Source organism: Phalacrocorax aristotelis, chromosome 24, assembly GCF_949628215.1.
Source record: "Phalacrocorax aristotelis chromosome 24, bGulAri2.1, whole genome shotgun sequence".
In the NCBI taxonomy this organism is placed as follows: Eukaryota; Metazoa; Chordata; class Aves; order Suliformes; family Phalacrocoracidae; genus Phalacrocorax; species Phalacrocorax aristotelis.
Genome location: NC_134299.1, coordinates 6,864,143 through 6,883,782, shown reverse-complemented (window position 1 = coordinate 6,883,782; position 19,640 = coordinate 6,864,143). Strand labels below are relative to the sequence as shown.

The window sequence follows — 19,640 nt, the reverse complement described above, 5'->3', positions numbered from 1 at the left end:
CTTTGCTTTTAGGGAGTTCAGGGTGATTTAGTGAATAGACTGTAAAAATCAATATTTTCCTTGCTCGGTTAGATGGCTGGGGGAGCTGGGCTGGCTTGGTTTAGGAGCTGGAATTGCAGTGGGACAGGCTGTTCTGGCAGTCGGGTTTTGCTCTTGAGTATGCCCAAATTGGCTCCTTTTCATGATTTTTTTATAGAGCTGTTTTTGCTAGAACCATGTCATATCTTAGTCAGCATCCCCTGCCTGCTGGCTTGAGACCCGTGTGTTCATCCCGTGGCTATTCTGGCTTCCAAAAAGGTGGTAAAGCCCTGAATATTCAGAGGTGGTTTCAATATAGTTGCATTTATTGTATGCAGAATGGGAGAGAGATGAGGATGATCCAGGTGGGCCGAGACATCCAACTTCCCCCTTTTTCTTATCCATTTGATGAGCTTTTTGGGTTCCTCCTTTCCTTCCTTGGGTTTGCCCAAATTTGTCACCCAAGGCAGGATTTGGCCTTGGGTAGTTTGCAGAGAGAGATCGGCTGCTGCAGCAGCACTTTTGGCCTTTTGCAGGTGTTAAATATATGACCAGCATAAATATATACATATAAATAAATGTACATTTATATCTATACTGCTATTTCCAAACGTCAGCAACAGCAACATGTGAAAAGCAAACTCAAGCGACCACCACCGGCTTCGCCATTTATTTCATTTGCAATTTTGTATTTTTACTCCGTGCAACTTCCCGAGCTGGGCTTGAAACGCGCCTTCCCCCTCCTCCTCAGCCCCTGATTGCACGTGTAAATAGAGAGATGAAACGCTGGAAAATGGCAGATATGTCAGGTTTGAAGAGGGGAGCGAGTACGGCTGCAGGGAAATGGTTGGCAATCACAGAGCTATTGTGTGGATGGAGAATTGTCCTTCTCCTGGGAAGATAAATTCCCCCTCGAAAAGCGTCAGCTCCTAGAGTGATTTGAAGCTTGGGGGCCCTGAATAAAAGCAATCAGAATAACACACGTGTGAAGGAGCACTTTGAGGTCTGAGCTGGTCCAAGCAGCTGGGGCTTTTTTTTCTGATTGTGCAGAGAAAGGGGCAAAAATGACACGGAAAAACTCTAATAGAGCGGTGCATCCCTCTGCCCCGTTGCCAGTGCTGGTTCGTTACCCTATAGCAGCCACTTAAAGTCAGTTTTAAGTCAGAGAGGGTGAAAATACCAGTAAGTAGCACCTTCCCCTTATTTTTCTTCTGCGTTTGGAAGAATTGGGTGAAATAGTTTAAGAATTGTTTTGTGGGTGTATTGCTTGCACTTAAACCACTTGGATTTTTAAAGCGGTGATTTCTTTGTGGTTTCATGGTACTGGAAAACCCCTTGGCTGAGAGCAGAGGATTTGCATGCGGTATCCAGCCCATCCGTTTACCCCAGGGTGCGCTTGCCTCCAGGCCAGCAAAAAGAAATCGTCCCTTCAGTCTTTGCAGGGACAAGGCAAATTTCTGAGAACAGAGCACTCTGAAAAGGCACTGGGATGAACGGAGAGGCTTGGTGTGATCCCCTGAGCACAGTGACCTCGGTGGTTGAAGGAATTTGGGGTGAATTTGGGCTGGCCGGGGTTTGCAAGGTTTGCAGCTGTTGGCTGCAGGTGGATTTTCCATCCCTGCAAAATGAATGAGGGAGAATCGGGAGGTTTAGGATGCAGTGAAAAAAAATGGTGTATTTCTGGGCAATATGGAGATTCCCTTCCAGAAAAAATGAAAGCAATTTCCAGCTAAAATGGGATCTGACCAGCATTTCATTCAGGCTGTTTTTCAGCTATTTCTGCCCTGTTAGAGGATGAAGAAGGGGAAAGAGTTGGCCCTTCTGCTCTAACCACAGCAAGAGGCCCTGCTGTGTGGTTTTTCCCATTGGTGAGATGCAGCTCTTGAAGAAGCTGTTGCAGGTTTTGATTGTAAAAGATGCAGGTTTTGGAGGTCAGGTGCATCCAACCTCCACCAAAGCGTGGCGTATTATAAACCAGGGCAGCCTCAATGGCGGGGATGGCAGCCCTCAATGGCTCTGGCAGCGTGGTGTGACAGACAGCACACATGGACAGAAAACTTGATCCATAAAAGACTCTTGGTTGCAGGTTTGTGTGAGGAATGAAGCTACATTTCTGTGTTTGAACTCAGCTGGGGTTATAAAAGGAGGCCAGGGAGAATCTCCCTCCTTTGCTGGATGCGGAAGGTAACCTTGCCAGGAAAGATGAGGAGAAGGCTGAGGTACTTAGTGCTTTCTTTGCCTCAGTCTTTAATAGTCAGACTGGTCATCCTCGGGGTTGTCAGGCCCCTGTGCTGGGAGATGGAGATAGTATGCAGAATGAAGTCCCAGCTGTTGAAGAGGTGGCAGTCACCGACCTGCTCCTTCACCTGGATGTTCACAAGTCCATGGGGCAGGACGGGATCCACCCGAGGAATCTGAGGGAGCTGGCAGAGGAGCTCGCCAAGCCACTGTCCATCATTTATCAGCAGTCCTGGTCAACCGGGGAGGTCCCAGAAGACTGGAAACTAGCTAATGTGACGCCCCTCTACAAGAACGGTGAGAAGAAGGTGCTGGGGAACTACAGGCCTGTCAGCCTGACCTCGGTGCCAGGAAAGGTCATGGAGCAGATCACCTTGAATGCCATTACACAGCACATGCGGGACACCCAGGGGATCGGGCTCAGCCAGCATGGGTTTATGAAAGGGAGGTCCTGCCTCACTAACCTGGTCTCCTTCTATGATAAGGTGACCTGCTTAGTGGATGAGGGGAAGGCTGTAGACATTGTCTACTTGGACTTCAGTAAGGCCTTTGGCACTGTCTCCCACAGCATTCTCCTGGAGAAGCTGGCTGCTCATGGCTTGGACAAATGCACTCTGCGCTGGGTTAAAAGCTGGCTGGACGGCCGAGCCCAGAGAGTGGTGGTGAATGGAGTCACATCTGGTTGGCGGCCGGCCACGAGTGGTGTTCCCCAGGGCTCAGTGTTGGGGCCGGTCCTGTTCAATATCTTCTCTGATGATCTGCATGAGGGGATTGAGGCCACGCTCAGTTTGCAGATGGCACCAAGTTGGGCGGGAGTGTCGATCTGCTCAAGGGCAGGAAGGCCCTGCAGAGGGACCTGGACAGGCTGGATCCATGGGCCAAGGATAACTGTGTGAGGTTTAACAAGGCCCAGTGCCGGGTCCTGCCCTTGGGTCGCACCAACCCCAGGCAACGCCCCAGGCCTGGGGCAGAGGGGCTGGGAAGTGCCCGGCGGAGAAGGCCCTGGGGGTGCTGGCTGACAGCCGGCTGGGCATGAGCCAGCAGTGCCCGGGTGGCCAAGGAGGCCACCAGCCCCCGGGCTTGTGTCAGCACTGGTGTGGCCAGCAGGGGCCAGGCAGGGATGGGGCCCCTGTGCTCGGCCCTGGGGAGGCCCCACCTTGAATGCTGGGCTCAGGTTTGGGCCCCTCGGGACAAGAAGGGCCTTGAGGGGCTGGAGCGTGTCCAGAGAAGGGCAGCGGGGCTGGGGCAGGGTCTGGAGCACAGGTGTGCTGGGGGGCGGCTGAGGGGGCTGGGGGGGTTTAGCCTGGAGAAGAGGGGGCTGAGGGGAGCCCTTCTCGCTCTCTACAACTGCCTGAAAGGAGGGTGTAGCGAGGTGGGGGTCAGACTCTTCTCCCTAGTAACAAGCGATAGGATGAGAGGAAATGGCCTTAAGCTGCGCCAGGGGAAGTTTAGGTTGGAGATTAGGAAAAACTTCTTCACCGAAAGGGTTGTCAAACATTGGCACAGGCTGCCCAGGGAGGTGGTGGAGTCTCCATCCCTGGAGGTATTTAAAAGGGCAGACGTGGTGCTTGAGGAGATGGTTTAGTGGTGGGCTTGGCAGTGATAGGTTGGCAGCTGGACTCGATGATCTTAAGGGTCTTTTCCAACCTTAATGATTCTATGATCCTATGACAACTGCTGCTCTGAGGGAGGTCACCAGGTATTTTTCCACTTGCTTTTGTCTGTTTGCGGGGCAATATTAGGTTAATTAGACGATGCTTTGATGAAGCATCACTGCAACACCCCATTTCTGGTTATGATTCCTGGGGACCTGGTTGGGGTGTGGTGTCGACTGCCCCAGGGGGGCTCAGCTCCCTGCCTCTGCATTGAAGAGTTTTCTCTGGGTATTCCAACATCAGCAGGTTTCACTGGTGCTGCTTTAAGTCTCCAGAAAACAAGTTCCTGACAATTAACACACAAATAGAGCCTGTTGGAAGAAAAGCCATAGAAGAAACTCCTTCCTGCAGAGGTCTGCTTGGGCATCTGCATGTATTTCTTTTCTCTTCCTAGGCCCACAATTATATAGCGCGCTCTGGCTGCGGGCTCTCTAAATGAAAATACCACTTTCTTGATTTCTTTGATTTCTTTATTTCCTGCTTAGCCACACAGAGGGGTGGATGCATGAGGAGGGTCTGACATTTGTGCAGCAGCGACTGTTGGGGTTTGCCAGGGAAGCTGAAAAATTCCTTGACCTGGGAGTAAGAAGTAAAGTCTTCGAGCAAAAGGAGGAGAGTCCCAGCTCTGTGCTAGGGGCCGGCTCCGATGTGAAAGGGCTTTGGAGCAGGCAGGTACCGATGCTTCCCACGGGCAGCCTTTCATGCTCCCTGTCTGCATAACGAGCATTCACGGCCGCCCTCTGGGTGGGACGGATCTGCAAACCCTCCAACACCCAAATCCCCCCAAAATACAGCGAGAAAAAGCCTTGCAGGGATCCTCCAGCACTTTTTACCCAGCTCTCCGTGTCTAATTTGTTCTCCTTTAAATCTGTGCTTTTCAACACTTTTAAATTATTATTATTTCATTTGCTTAAGACAAAGTAGGAACCCCCAGGGTGGCAGAAGGAGCTTTGTGCAAGAAATTGTGGCTGATCTCCTCCATTAAGGGTTGCTCACCTCTTGGCTGGGGCTTTTTAATCGCTGCACCCTGCTTTAAATGGGGATTTGCTTGGCCCAGGTTTGGCCCTGAGGGAGAGGAGGGGGCTGGAGCCCTGGGGGAGTTAATGATTCTTTTGCCACGCTAATTATTGGTGCTTTCCCGTAGAATTTCTCACAGTGTCCCCATTCGCCATCTTTCTAGGAGCAGTTTGGGAAGTTTTTGAGAGCAGCAAAAAACATACTTTATTATTCCCAAGCCTCATATGCCGAGCAGCGCCAGCAAGCTCCCAGCATATTGCATTCCTTTCCTTGCTGCTCACCCCTTTCTGTTTTAATCTCATCACTGAATTAGCCATTGTAATAGTAACAGCCATCCTTGCAGGGAATTAGTGGGGCTTCACAGCTTCTGGAAAGCCCAGTAAGGGGCTCATGGTATGAAATCCTTCCAAAAATCCTCCAAGCATGGATTATTTATGGGCATCTCTGGAGTTACTTACCTTCTCAATATGGATTTTTAATAAATAAAAGATATCTCATGCAGCATTTTTACTCCCTAAAGAGAACCGCTGGTGGTTCCCCAGCATCCCTCAAAGTCAAGGCTACCCAATGCATGATGAAGGGATGCTGCTGAGAACCCGAATAAGGCTGAGGAGAGGCTTTTTTGCAAAATCCTGGTGATATTAATAGCATCCAAGTGGTTTAAACTGCATTAGGGGTTTCCAGCTAATTGCCTGGTGCTCATTAAAGGGTTGAGCCGATTGTGCTGTTGAAATATTTTTCCTGATTGGGGGCAGAGCAAACAGGTACAGAGATCTGTGGAAAGAAGTGAAATTTGATTGTTTGGCTCTCAAACTCTGCAATAAATTAGATTTGAAAGGACCTGTTGCTCATGGAACTGGGTGGAGGGGGGAGTGCGTCTAAGAGGTGACATCCTCCCCTGTTCATAAAAACCTCCTTTGGGTTTTGGGGAACATGATGATATTTTAGGGGCAGCATCAGTCCTGGTTTTGAGATGGGAGCAGAAGGTAGCAGGGCTATAGCCAAGGAAGGTTTAACAGCAGCCAAAAATGGGCCCAGCTACAGGTTATAAAAGCCAATAGGGGGGAAATATGGGGTTTCTGTCAGGTCTGGGGAACAGGTTTGATCTTCAAAGGGGCAGAGCAGGCATCTGTGGGACATGGTGAAGGTAGGGCTGGTACCTGGGGTGTGGAGGTCGGACCATGCTGCATGCCCGGGGCTCTCGGGGAGTCCCAGTTGATTATTTGCAAGGCTGCTGGCTCTTTTGGGTTAAAACCAGGCTTCTTGGTTATTCAGCTTCCGAAGCAGAAAGAAAATGCGTATTTTGGCTTGGCAAATGCATGCATGAAACCCAGATAGGGGTAATGAGCCCCAGCCTGGGTGGATGGGCAGGAGGGACGCGTTGCCTGCCCCCTAAATAAAACAGCACGGTTTGCATGAATAAGAGTGTCCGGGGCAGAGAGGGTTAGGGCTGTATTGCTAAAACAGAAGATGCTCTGCAAAATCTCTTCAGCCGGGCTTTGTTGTCCTTGTTTTGTCAGTGGAGGAGACAGTCCTGACAGATTTTGTTTTATTTTTTTTTCTTTGCTTCAAAACATCTATGAAAGCTGTCTCCATGTGGGAATAAACAATTATTTGGGTTTTCAGAGGAAGTGCAAGTGTCTTCCAGAAAAAAACCAAACCCTTAGAAAGGGCCACTCTGCATGGGAGAAGGCTCTAACATGTCATTAGGAAGAAATGGGTCTTGAAGTTTCAATCTGGGGGCAAAACCAACTGGATTCATGTCTCTGCTCACGTGAAACCGTGGCCTCCCCCGTGGCTGGTCTCGAGGAAGGCAGGTGCTTGCTAAGGGGGTGAAGAGGAGTGAAAGATTTATTTATTGCGTGCCTCTGCATCAGCTGCGTTTCGCGTGGCCGCACGTTTGATCTGGTCCTGTGCATCAGGAGGGAGTGACCAGTTCCCTCTCCGGATTCCCCGAAACACAACAAACCCTGGGGACCACCATCCTGTAAACTCCTCCGCATGCGAAATGGGGGATTCAATTAGATTAAGAGAAATTAAATTGCATGAGTTTCTTTTCACCTTGGGGGTGGGAAATTCAGATTCTTCATCCCTGGATGACTTGTCACTGCTTTTATATTAATAGGTCCAAACCCTTTTCTTGCATTGGCTTCAGTGGGGCTGACTTTGCTCCTCTGCTGGAGAAGCAGATATAGAAATGGCTAAAAATAAAATACTGGGGGGTATTTTGCATGAATGCAGAATGTACCTATTCCCACAGGGGTTTAACGGTGACGGTAGAGTCTGGAACGAGGATAAAATTGTCTCCGCCCTTTGCAGAGGGAGTTCAAACCCCTCTATTCCTCCTCCATTTGCTTCTGTAGGGTCTCATTGTATGGGGCTTGTAGAGTCTTGTCTTTTGAGTATGACCAGTAAGACTTTTCTTAGCAAAAAACCCACTCAATTTCTTAAATTAGGCAGATGTTTATGACCTGCCTGTACTATTTTCATGCTAAGTTCATCAAGAGGGCAGAAGGATTCAAGAGCAGCATCTTCAGCGCAGCTTTCCCAGTGTCCTGCTGCAAAGTACCCAGGAGTCTATTTATACGTTTACTTCTTTTCTTTTTGGCTTGTATCATGGGCTCTCCAGAAATTATCGTCCCTGTTATTGCTCTTATTATCTTGTCCTTTCCTGTGACTGAGCTGAAGTAGGAAATGGATCATCAAGAAGCAAATATTTTCCCTTATCAGCCCCTGGGTGCCGCATGGGAAACTCCTGGCGCCAGCAGAAAGGAAGGATTTTTTATTATATTCCTTTTTTTATTTTTTTTAAACTCTTTTTCCCTGCAGCTGTAGCAGCCGGTCGCTCTCCCCGGCCACGCTGTGAGATCGCAGCAGTGTTTTGCAGGACAGAGATTGCTCATATTAAATAAACATGACAGATTTCTCTGGTGCTTTTGAGTTGCTCCGGGAGCTCCTCCGTCCTAGGGGCCACGTATCTTCCTTTCCCTGCCTCATCCCTGGCAAACAGAGCATCCTTCTCCCATCCAACAGGATGGACGTGCCTGGTGGGGGCATGTTCAAGCTGGGAATCGGAGGCGGCTGCATGCTGCTCGTGGTCTGGAAAGGAAGCAGCAGCAGGGTTGCACCCCTCTGTCAGCCAGAGCCATGGCTGGAAGCATTTACTCTGGAGCAACTCAGTATTTCAGGTGATTTTAAGCTTCTGGGAGATTAAACCTGATAGCAAGACACCCTATCTGGTGTACAGGGGTGGCAGAAAACCAAACATGCAGAGGACATACGGGAAGGGATGGCTCCAGGCAACCCATGTATTGCTGATGTAAAATGACCCTAATGAAGGGGGTTGTTCCCCAAACTGGGAGGAGACCTGCCTTTAAACCTGAGGCAGAGCACGGTCCCCAGGTGCTTTCCTCCTGTGCTCGGCTGGGCTTTGGGAGAGATTGACGATGAACAAAACAGGGCTGGAGACTCGTTAGAGGCGGGAAGGAGCAGCATGGAGCTCTGCTGGTCGTGGGAACGGGGATGGTTAATGGTTTTGTCAAGGTATTTGAGGGAAAGCAGTATAATTTATATTGAACTTCTGGACTGATGGGCTCTTGAAAGGGAGCTGGCTGCGGCAAGTGTGAATTTAGTAAGAATTGAGCGACTTTCCCTGATCCAGTTGTCTTGAGCAAGGTGACGGTTTCACTGGGGAGTTTCTCTCGGTGAAAGCCGAGCTTTGCTTTGCACTTTGTGATGGGTGGGATCCTCAGGCACCTTCCCGGCCCCCCCTCGGCAGCGCTTGCCACCTCTCAGGGATGTGAGCAGCGAAGCCCTGGCCGGATGGCCATGCCCCAGAGGCACGGCCGCCCGCTTGGGTGCCACTGCTTCCATGCAAAGGGTGATTTTTTTGTAAAAATTGGCAAAAAAAAACCAGCTCTTCCCTGCTCTGCTTTGTGATTTATTTTTTTTTTTTTTTACTTTCTGTGTGATTTTGAGCTTGCTGCAAACTTAGAACAGCTCAAGGCAGGATTAAATGCTATTTAATGTGGATTTTTGCTCTTTATTTTGCTGCTGGAGTCTTTTTAAGGAACAAAATGCTGGTTTATTCATGCCCAGTCGGGCAGATGGCAAAGGCTACAATGCAGTAGTTAAAAGGGATGACCGTGGATGTTGCCAGCGGTTTCCCCCCTAAATGTGCATTACAGTTACCGGTGGTTGCTGCAGCCCTTGTGAATGCAAAGAAAGTGCCACTTTCTGCTGTGTCCCTGCAGCCAACAAGGGTTTGCATGCTCCATTCGGCTGTTATTTGGGGGAAGAAGAGCTGGTTTTCGCTCAGGCTGCACATTTGCCAGGCTTGCGCTGGAGACCCGCATTTGTGGTTGCTTTTCCTGCAAATCCTCTATTAATTATAAGAGAAAATGTGGGCTTTTTGAAGGTTATGTATTGTGGGGTGTTCAGGGGGAGCTGGGCATCACATCTGTGACTCCCCAGGTTTGCAGTTTCCCTCTTGCAAGGAATTGCAGTCAGCATCTGCCGTGCCTTTCTCCCCCATTAATACTGGCACTTCCCCCCATTTATAAAGACCGTAAGCTAAGCTCATTTTTGGGCTTGCTCTCTTGCAAACGGGGTTTTGCTACCTGTGAACCTTGTCTGATGGAGCATTTGAAAGCCACAATCAGTCATCATTTTTCTAACAGCCAGGGACAGCGGCATCCCATGGACTTCTGCACAACATGCCCATGTTTGTTCAGGAATCAGATATCAAACCTGGCTGTTATGTGTTAGCCTTTACTTCAGGGTGCGCGGAACAGGCTGAGTTGCGCTGCATAAACCTTAGCTTTTACAGCTTGACTTGACAAGCTGTACGGCAGAAACTGAGACCGAAAGAAGGAAGTAGAGCAGGGGACAAAATTGGTGCGAGGTGTGCAATGGCCGAAGGACTAGAAGGACCAAGAAAAGCACCTAGCGCCCTGCACGAGGGTCCTCTTGGGTTAAAATTCTCGGTTTCTGGGAAGAGCTGCAGGGTTGGTGCTTTTGGAGGAGCCTCCCATTGATTTGCAAGAAGAAAAGCCCTGTGTGCTGCATCCTGCTGATTTTTAGGTGTTTCTCGGTGCGCTGGTCTGGCCGTGAACACAGTGGTGGCCCCCACTTGGACTTCGAAGCCACGCTCTTTTGGCTCTGCTCACCATAGGATTGGTAAGAGTTTGCACTTTTTCCTGGTAAAAGGAGCACAAAGCACTCATTTTTCGCCTTGGGTTTTAACTAAGGTTGAAGAACAAAAATGTTTCCAAACCTGAATTTCCCTTTCTTGCCGCTTGCTGCAGCATTGCAAGATCTAGTCGTGCCCAGCTCCGTAAAACCATGAACCGCCACCTCCTTGGTCTTCCTCCCAAAGCAACCCCAATTTATACTGGTGTTTATGCGCCATGCAGCGTTTTGCATGTCATCTCTGCCTATGAGATAGCAGGTGTTTGGTTAATTGTATTCCTTAATTATGGGATTCCTTGCCTAATTATACCTGGCCCATCATGAGCTGATTTAGCTGGTGGTGAAAGTGGTGCTGCTCCTCTTAGCAAATAAGCACGGTGCAAAATTCACTGGTGGGCAGCTAATTAAAAACCTCGATGGTCTGGGGATGAAGTGGTGTTTTCTGCAACGGTGCTTTGGTTTTGCCAAACTTGGGAAATAATTTCTGGGCATGCAAGTCCCTGTGCTAGCTGTTCTGATAAACCAATGGTCAAAGTGAGTATTGTGGTAATAAACTACCTCTCCCCACTCTTTTTTTAACTTGCTTGTGGATTTTTAGCTAGTTACCATGGTAACTTTCCACCTTCCTTTTTCTGGCGAGTCTCCAAAGTCACTGATGGAGGTAGCCTTGGGGAGACAAGCGTGAGTCGAGCAGAGCTTTGCTCTCCACCCTTTGCAAAGTCGGATGCGATGCCCGACGGGACCTCTCAGATAGGGGCCAGAGCATTAGGAGGCTGATGGGTGGGGGCTGCAAGAACATCAGACCTTCTAGACTGAGGCGTTTGCTCTGTCAGGACATTGATTTCCAGCCTAAATTTGTTGCTGCAATAAATTCTGGAAGAGGCAGGGGTTATTGCCCACACTCTGGGGGATGGATGATCCTCCATCAGATGCTCAGCTTGGAAACATCGGCGTTCATCCAAGTGCCAGCATCCCATCACAGAGGGGTGCTGCACACCTTTATCGACCCAGAGAGAACATTTGCTCCCACTGCATCCATTTTACCTGTTTCCCTGTGCAGAATTTGGCCATTCAAATCGCACCTGGTTTCTTTCTTTAGTCCATCCTTCCTTCCTTCCTTCCTGCCACACTTTCTACAAAGGACCACACTGCTTTCCCTGTTAGGACCAAGATCTTTGGAAGAGATTTGCAGCTCCCTGGGGAGCTCATAATGAAATGATCTGATTTCTAAGTGTTTTAAATCAGCTCTCAGTTTCCAGGTCTCCCTTGTTGTGGTTAACCACTGCCAGATGGCACAGCCTGACCTGGAGCAGGGCTAATCCATCCCTTTCTCTTTTCAGTTCTTCTGGGTCCTCCTGGCCATCTTCCTCACGGAGCTGCTGTTGATATTCATCGAAATCATCTTTGAAAACAAGGTGGGTGCAATTAGGAGGCCTTTGGACGCTGCCCAGCGACAAACCGCAGGCCCACGTGTCATCGGGGAGGAAAATCCTCAAGTATCTGTTAGCATTCGCCCTGAAAAGGGAAGGTTTTCATTGCTTTTGCTCTTCTGGGGCTGCCCATCGTGTTCTGGAGCTGCGATGGATCTCCAGCACCACCCAGAGCAGCCGCAGCTCCTTGTTCAGACTCAGCCAAAAACCTGGTTTTGGTTTTTTGTTTCTTGAGGACTCATTAAGCTCCTCGTCTCAATTACGTTAACTGCTGGCTTGCATTTGCAAGGACGGGTTTGAGTTATAGCTGAGCCGGCAAGATGGTAAATGCTTCCAACGGATGTCCTTTCTGGCTGCCCGCCTTCTGCTGAAGAAACCCTGCTATTTTCAATTTAATCTTACCCTTGCAATCGATCAAACGATTAAATAGATAATCTCGATCTCTGCTGGCTCAATGAATGCACAGGGCAGGAGAACAACCTCTGAGATACCTACTTACGGGCTCTAAAAATCAATTTGCCTTTGCGCAAACAGCTCGATGCTTTCAAACCCATAAAGGCTGGGGTTGGGAGTTACGTGGTTGCTGAGCCCCAGAGTTGAAGGGAGGCAATGGGGGAAGGCGTTGCCTTTTGGATGTTGCAGCTGACTCCATCCAGCAGCTTCCCAGAGCTCTCCAAAACCCTCTGATCCCTGAAAAATACGTGCGCTGCTGGAGAGATGTGCTTCTCCGAGGGAAATCGGATTGCTCGAGTCCTTCCCACATATATAAAATCAACACGTGCTGCCACGTAGAGGCTGTAATTATGTGAAATTCAGCATGAAATCCTCTGCTTTGCTCCACCTTTGAGCCCCGATGATGGTGCTCAGCACCATCCTGCACTGCAGGGATGCAACGGGGAAACGCTGGTACCATCAGGAGAGGGGACGGCAGCCTCATGATTAAGCTCCTGAATCGAGTAGAAACCATTAGTGCTTAAATTGTCCCTTAATTTAAATTTAACGGGCAATATCAAAACCTAATTAAAAATCAAACAATGAGGGAGAGAGAAAAGAGAGATCCGACAAGCGATGAATCCACTTGACCTAAAATTGTTCAGAGGCACAAATCTGCATTTGGAACAATGGTTGTTTATTAAACTTGTTAAAAACATGTTTAATTGGATTTTGTATTAAATAAGCAGGGACAAGGAACGAATTTAGTGGCCTCGAAGCTATGGAACATTGAAATGGGCTCTGTTGATATGCAAATGGTTGTTGGAGATTATCTGAGAGAACGGGTTTGGAGTCCTTGAAGGGAAGGGAGTGGAGAGGGCTCATGAGTAGAGCTTAATGATTTAACCCTGCAACATTTATCTTCCACCTTAAAATCAAGATTTAACTACAGAGGCTGCCTCCAGGCTGGCATCTTCTCAGAGGGCAATAGGATCTGGGGGAAAACAAGCAGAAAATGGTAAAACCCGTGTGTCAGCTGTTGTGTTGGTCTTAGCGGTGGGCAAACCGGGAATTAACATTTTCATAAACTTCCACATGAGCAATTTCTTAAAGATTTTTTCAGATCCCTTGCCTGATCTCTTGCTGTCGGCAGGCTTTGTTTGCTGTGACGTGCCTTCACTTCTCTTTTTTTCATGTTCTTCTCCTGTTCCCGGTTTGCCCAACCTCTAATTTTCATGTCAGAGTGAATTATGAAAAACATTTTCTTCCCCCCCCCCCCCCCCCCTTCTCCTCTTCTAACTCAGAAAAAAGTTCCTTTTTCCTTCATTAGTATTTCTGCTTGGGGCTTTGTCAGGAGTCAAATGACAAACCTGCGCTGGGCTTTGCATAGGACATTTTGAGCCTCCGCTCCCAGCTCACTAATAAGCTTCCCAGGCATTGGTAAAATACATTTTCAATTCAATTAGTGTTTAATGTGAAGTGCCTGATGTGTCAAAGCGTCCTCAGAGATACGGCTGGAGGAGCAGCAGGGAGAGCCCCAGCCTGGTTGCACCGTTCCCTTTCAAGGCATGATTGAATTGCTGAATGATTTGTTGAGATTAGGAGTGATTGAGGGCTCTGATGAGGTCTCTGCTCCTGCCTGTAGCTCATCCCATGGATAAATCACCATGCAGTTGGCGGTGTTGGCTGTCACAGCCCATTTCACCTCCTCCAGCCCCTCCTAATGCAGCAGAAACCCCTGTGCCAGTGGTTAAAATCCTGTTAGTCAATGGGATTGGAGAGCTTGAGGGAGCTTTTGAAGAAGTCACCTTAATATTTGAGACACCTTAATAATTAATTCTCATAGGAAAAATCAGGTGGGCGAAGGTGCGTGGGTCTGCTTGCCTGAGCAGGAAATGGAGAGGTGCTATGGGATGCTGCTAACCCTGAGGGCTCAGAAATGACGAATTTTGCCCCAAGAGATAGGCTTGTGCCAGCATGCGGGTTAAACTCTTATTCCGGTAACAGCTGGCAACAATCGCTATGAAAATATTTTCATGTTTTGCAATATTTTCCTGGTGCATTTTCCACTTGTGAGCCGTGTTTTTGTTTTTTTCTGTCCCTAGATGAACGCCGTTTTCCACTCCAACATCCAAGAGGGCATCAGACACTATTACGATGACCTTGACTTCAAGAACATCTTGGATTTTGTACAAGAAAAGGTTCGGCTTCGGAGGGGGCTGTCATCAGGGAGGTCTGGTTGTGAAGTTTTTCAACGAGTCGTTAACTCCATGCCTCACTGAAGCAGAAGCGTTCGTTTTCTCTGTATTTTTAGAGTTTATTCCCATCCCTAGGGCGCCTTGCTTGATCTATCTGGAATATCTTGCTCTCTCTTGGTTTGCTCTGCTCTTTTTGCACGGTTCTGTGTTGTGCTGTTCTCCAAGCCCACCCTGCAGGGCTGTGCGGTGAGTTATTCTGCCACCCGTGTGCCCTGCCAAGAGCATCTTCTGCTCCGCACCGTGCCGTGGACCATACCAGGATATTTATATGTTCCGATCTTGATGGGAAACTGGCGCCCAACACCTGAAAGCTTTTTGATAGCTACCCCAACCTGCATACAGAGAGATGGAGGAATAAAATAGCATGTGCTAAAGCTGCTTCAGGGCTGCAGTGACCATTAGATAGGCTGCCTTAGGTATGTCTCTTTACTCGAGGTGTCATCAGTAGCTGTCCAAGCTCTTGACTCAACAGGAGAACTGCAGATAAGGTGTTTTCATGCAGTAGCTGGAAGAGGAGGAGAGCTCCAGTCTCTCCACGGGTAGCACCAGGGGTAAGATGCTCCCAGGACTGGTGAGAGCTACGTCCAGTCCAATATTGGGGCTTGGCATAGTCTCCTTTAACTTTTTTAAGTGTGTGGTTGGATATTCTGTCTCGTATCTAATGCTTAGAGCCTGTCAGGAGCTGGCAGGATCCGTCCCCTATCCCCAAACCAACCTGCAGGTCAGTAAAACCGTCCTCACAGCTCCTATAATTTATTTTAACCAACCTTTTGATGCGCTGCTGCTCTTGCCTCATATTTTATGCACCACATAGTTGTTTGAGGTACTGAATATTAAATTAAGTATTAAATTAAAATGCCTTCCTAATTCCTGCCATTGAGCCCTGGCTAGATGTGTTTCCCTTTTGTCTCTCGAAACCCAAGGTAGCCGTGCTTCAGCAACACGACGAGGCACCCCCCCCAGGTACATCAAAAAGGCAGGTAAAGTCAGGATTTGAACTTCTTATCCACTCCGTAAAGTGTGTGGCTGGTCCAGACAACCTTGGTCGGCTCTAATGTATCATCTGGTTTTTCCAGAACTGGCGAGAAACCGTTCCTGGGAATTTGGGGGACGTAGGTTTGCTCACGTTTTGAGTGAGGATATTTGGTTTACCCATTATTTGTGTTATTGTGGGAGTGAAGCACTTGGCTCGAAGCATTTGTTGGGTGAAAAAAAGGTAGAAAAAAACCCCAAAACTTGAGATCTAGAAGACAAATCACAGTGATGTTACGTCTCCTGGGTTGGTTTTGGAGAGCAGAGCCAGGCTTTGCTAGCAAAGCTGCTTTCAGCTGAACTTTGAATGTTCTCACCTCAGCCTGATTTCTCTCCTTTCATTATGGGTTGGAGCATCATAAATATGTGAATCTCGTCTCTCGCTTTGAAGAAAAGGAGGCTGTGAAGCTCCTTCTTCTTTGATGTAACTGGAATTTAAGGCCAGTGGTGCCCTCCACGCTCCCCTCTCTTGGCTTAAATACCTGCTTTTGACTCTTGGAGTCATCGTTACTGAGCCGAGCCCATCAATAAGACTGGGAGCCCTCTGAAGGTCTCAAGACACGACTGATTTTGAGAAAGATGTGAATCTTTTTCAAGTTTTACTCCAGCCTCTCTAAGAGGATGCTATAATTCAGACCTCTTGTACGAACGATAAATGGATGCTGCCGCAAGCAGTCAGAAAATCCATGTTGGAGCCATCCGCAATGAGCCTTGGCAAGGAGGTTAGACCACAGATCTCCAGAGAAAGCAGATGCGTTTGCGGGAAGATCTCTGCATCTCCAAACAAGCGAGGATCAGGCACTTATCATATAATCTCACCCCATTTTTACAATACTTTTCCCATCTACTTCTTCATTTGACATTTTATTAAATGCTTTCGGGGGGGGCACCTTAATCTCAAAGCCTCTCTCTGTACTAAAAGCAGTTGTGGCCACTTATAGTGTTGCTGATAAGTCTTTAGCATCTGTACATTTTATCTTGTAGCAAGAGAAGGAGCTTTGCAAGAACATACAGCTCGTTACCGTGAGCTTTTATATTAGCGTATGATTTCCAAACCAGGAACAGCAGCAATGTCAGCGACTGAAACGCAGAGTTACTTCATCCTGAGGGTAGGACTGGGAGAAGCAATGCAGGGGAATAACTGCTTTTAAGAGAAGGGAAATTGGTTTTACGGAACCTGAGCAGCCTGGTTCACTTTGAGAGGATGAAAACTTGCAGTCAGCCTGGAAGAATTGCACCCAGACCTGTTTTTTGATAAAACACAAGCTCAGAGCAGCCCGTTGTCATCACTTAGTGGTTATTCTTGTCATTTTCCTCATTAAAAACCTTGTCTATGCATAGGTTAGCTGGCACACAGCTTATTTATGTCAGGCAAAACCACACTATGCTCCTTAGGACTTGAATTTTGCTTAAACCCTCTCTCAGGTGATGCTTTAAACAAGGGTCAACTGCCTTCACACACTTAAACCAGTATCATACAGTGAAAATAACAAGTAATTATGGTCTGAAGTGCTAGTCATTAATATTTTACATTACCAGGACGATGGTGCAAATGATGTGGTTTTACTTGTCAACACCTACTCAGTCCGGCTGCCTGGGAGCAAGTAGATAAGGAAATAAGTTGCCCTAAAGAAAGTCATACTTTTATATTTTTATCACTCATTTTTGCTGAACTACTGCCCTTTGCAGGCTGTGGATGTGAGGCTGGACATAGCGATGCCTCAAAAGCCCAGGTTTGCCCCAAGTCACTAACTGCAGCTCTCCGCCGCTCCTCGCTTTATCTTTTTTAATGGTTTGCTGAGTGCAGGTGCAAGAGGAGAGTTCAAACCACTTTGCTGAGCACAGGATTTGAATTTCAAAGAGCTGCTGGGGCTGCGGTTCTTGCTCAAACCCGAGTGGCTCCGAACTCAAAGTAAGGCTCGGAGGGATGAGGGCGTTGCGTTTGCAAACCCCTTTCTTTCTTCTTGGGTAAGATTAAAAGGCAGCTTGGACCAGCGCGGCTCGCTCGAGCACGTTGCTTCGAGGGCGATGGTTTTAGCTGTAACGAGCCCACGTCTCGTGGGTGGCGACGGCGGTCCTCGACACCAAGGGCACCTCAGATGTGACCTGCGAGGCTCTTTCCATGGGTTCTCGTTGGTTTTTCTGCTTGTTATGCTTCTCTGAGCTCCGGGAGCCTGCATGAAAGTAAAACCCACACGAATGTCTGTCTCAGCTTATGAGAAATAAATCCAGGTACAACAGTAGCTTTGGATAAATCTGTCTTTGCAGAAAAGAAAACACCCTGGTGAGACTTCCTGGAAGCTAGTAAGCCTTGTTACAAGGATTTAGTACCAATTTTTGCATGGTTATAAAAGCAAATGGAAGAAACTTCTTTGCAACATGGGGATATAAACCAGGCAGCAATGGCCAATATCCCTTTAGGTGGTTTTCTCCCCCTCTTTCCAGGCAAATTTTGCAAGCTGGTCTCCCTCACTGATAGGGGTACAATTAAAAGCAATAGAGGAATTAAAGGTAGGAAGTTAGAAAATAGTTGTAAATCTGTGGGTTGGCTGCTCCTGGCCGTGTCTGCCCATTTTGGTGTGGAAGGAGGCATGAAGACCCCAAGAGCCGATGTCTTTTCCTACTCCTGTTGACCAAGAATTGCCACCAACCCATCAGCAGGAGGGGGAGCAGATGCTTACAGGGTTAAATCTCCCCCAGAAACTGCTCCTTGAACTCCTTGAAGAGTGTGGTGCTTAAAGAATTGGGGAAAACCTGGGGTTTTCTGTCTTATCAAGCATAAACACCTCCCCTGCCCACTTCAGGCTTTTCTTTCCAGGGGAAAAATGTAAAGATTCAAGCTTGTTTACCAAGAGAAGGGATGACTCTGTATATAATAAGCCCACTTTTATTCTGCAGAGAACAGAAAATGACTTTCATTGAACTTTTTTTTTTCTTCATTGTGCGAACAGAAGAAAAAAGAAGCTTTTTTCCTTTGTAGCTGTAGCATTTGATCTCTAATTTAACTTGACGGGAAGAGAAATCCCTGTTAGACTGCGGAGCCTTATTAGCATTTTGTCAAATGGCACCAACTAGCTGAGCTGCCTTCAAGAGCCAAGAAATACATTCATTCAAGGCTCTGAAAGAGCCATCTCTCCTGCGTGCCCCGGGAATAGGATGGATTAGTCACCTGTAATTAGTGAAGTATGAATGAGCCTGATCTTTCCTTGGCTTGTGAAAGCAAGGATGCCTCCAATACACGCGTGTACGCATCTGTAACTGCCGCACACCTCTAAAATGGGGCTAAATGGGGCTAAATGCCCAGTTTTCCTTTTTTGCAGGTGTCTTCAACTTTGTATTTAGGGTTCTGGAAAGCAGAAAACAAACAGGGCTCTCAATGCTGGCATCGCAAAGTAACGTTGGAGATGCAGGGCAAGTCTTGGAGGGGAGATGCTTTGGTGGGCTGGAGATGTCGAGGCTGGTTCAGGTGCATGCCTCAGCCTCTCCTTTTCTTCTTTTCTGCAGTTTTCTTGCTGTGGTGGCGATGAGTACCGAGACTGGGAGGTTAACCAGTACCACTCCTGCAACAGCAGTGGGCCGCTGGCATGTGGAGTGCCCTACACGTGCTGTATCAGGAAGGTAAGGCAGCCAAGGCATGGAAGGTGCCTTTATTTTGGTCAATATTTCAGCAAAACACCCTCTTCCAGCTGGTTATTACTGCATATTTCTCTGCTATAGGGTTTCTTGTAAACTGCATTGCCATCCTGCGAAGCAATTTGAGACAGCATCAGCATGAGACACTAAAGAAACTAAAAATATAGATATGGACTACACTGTATTATAGTAGGCTCTGCTGTTTTGATGTAGAATAAATACCAAAGCACTGGGCTATTAATTGCACTTGTATCATCCCGAGGAGTTGTTAGAAATGCCGAGTTCCTGTTTTTCAACCTATTGTGTGACATAAAATGGTTTGGAGGATTGTTTTGCAGAGAAATACCAGCATCTTAATAGGAGATGGCTGCATTTCAGCATGGAGCCCGACGAGCTGCTGTCCTCTGCTCTCCTGTCCGAGAGGACATGTTCCCCAGCCGGCTGCTGTGGGGTTTAGCAGTACCTGGGGATCCTCTTTGCTGGTGTTTGCTCCTAACGAGGAGGTTTTTGAAGGTTTTGCTGCAGACAGGGCCAGGAGAGGTATTTGGATAGAGCCACCCTTGTGCAATGAAATACGAAAAGCCTTGGGAGCAGCTGCCCTTGCAAGGCCGCATTTCTGACACCCAGTGAGTTGGGTCGAGCAGAGACGGAGAGAGGGGGGAGTGGGTTTGCAGAGCCATTAGGATCCCCTGCGCTGCTTTTCAGAGCTGAAAATCAAGACACACACCCCCAGGCAG

General features: G+C 48.0%; 1 protein-coding gene across 4 annotated transcripts in view; it reads left to right on the top strand.

Annotated features, from left to right (window-relative positions):
- Positions 1 to 19,640, top strand: part of LOC142048026 (tetraspanin-15-like) — a 61,841-nt gene that overhangs the window by 27,255 nt on the left and 14,946 nt on the right. For all 4 annotated transcript variants that reach the window (XM_075074517.1, XM_075074518.1, XM_075074519.1 and 1 more), the window contains exons 3-5: positions 11,459 to 11,533; positions 14,086 to 14,181; positions 18,775 to 18,888. In XM_075074517.1, the coding sequence (XP_074930618.1) occupies positions 11,459 to 11,533; positions 14,086 to 14,181; positions 18,775 to 18,888 (285 nt within the window). The remainder of the gene's footprint in view (positions 1 to 11,458; positions 11,534 to 14,085; positions 14,182 to 18,774; positions 18,889 to 19,640) is intronic.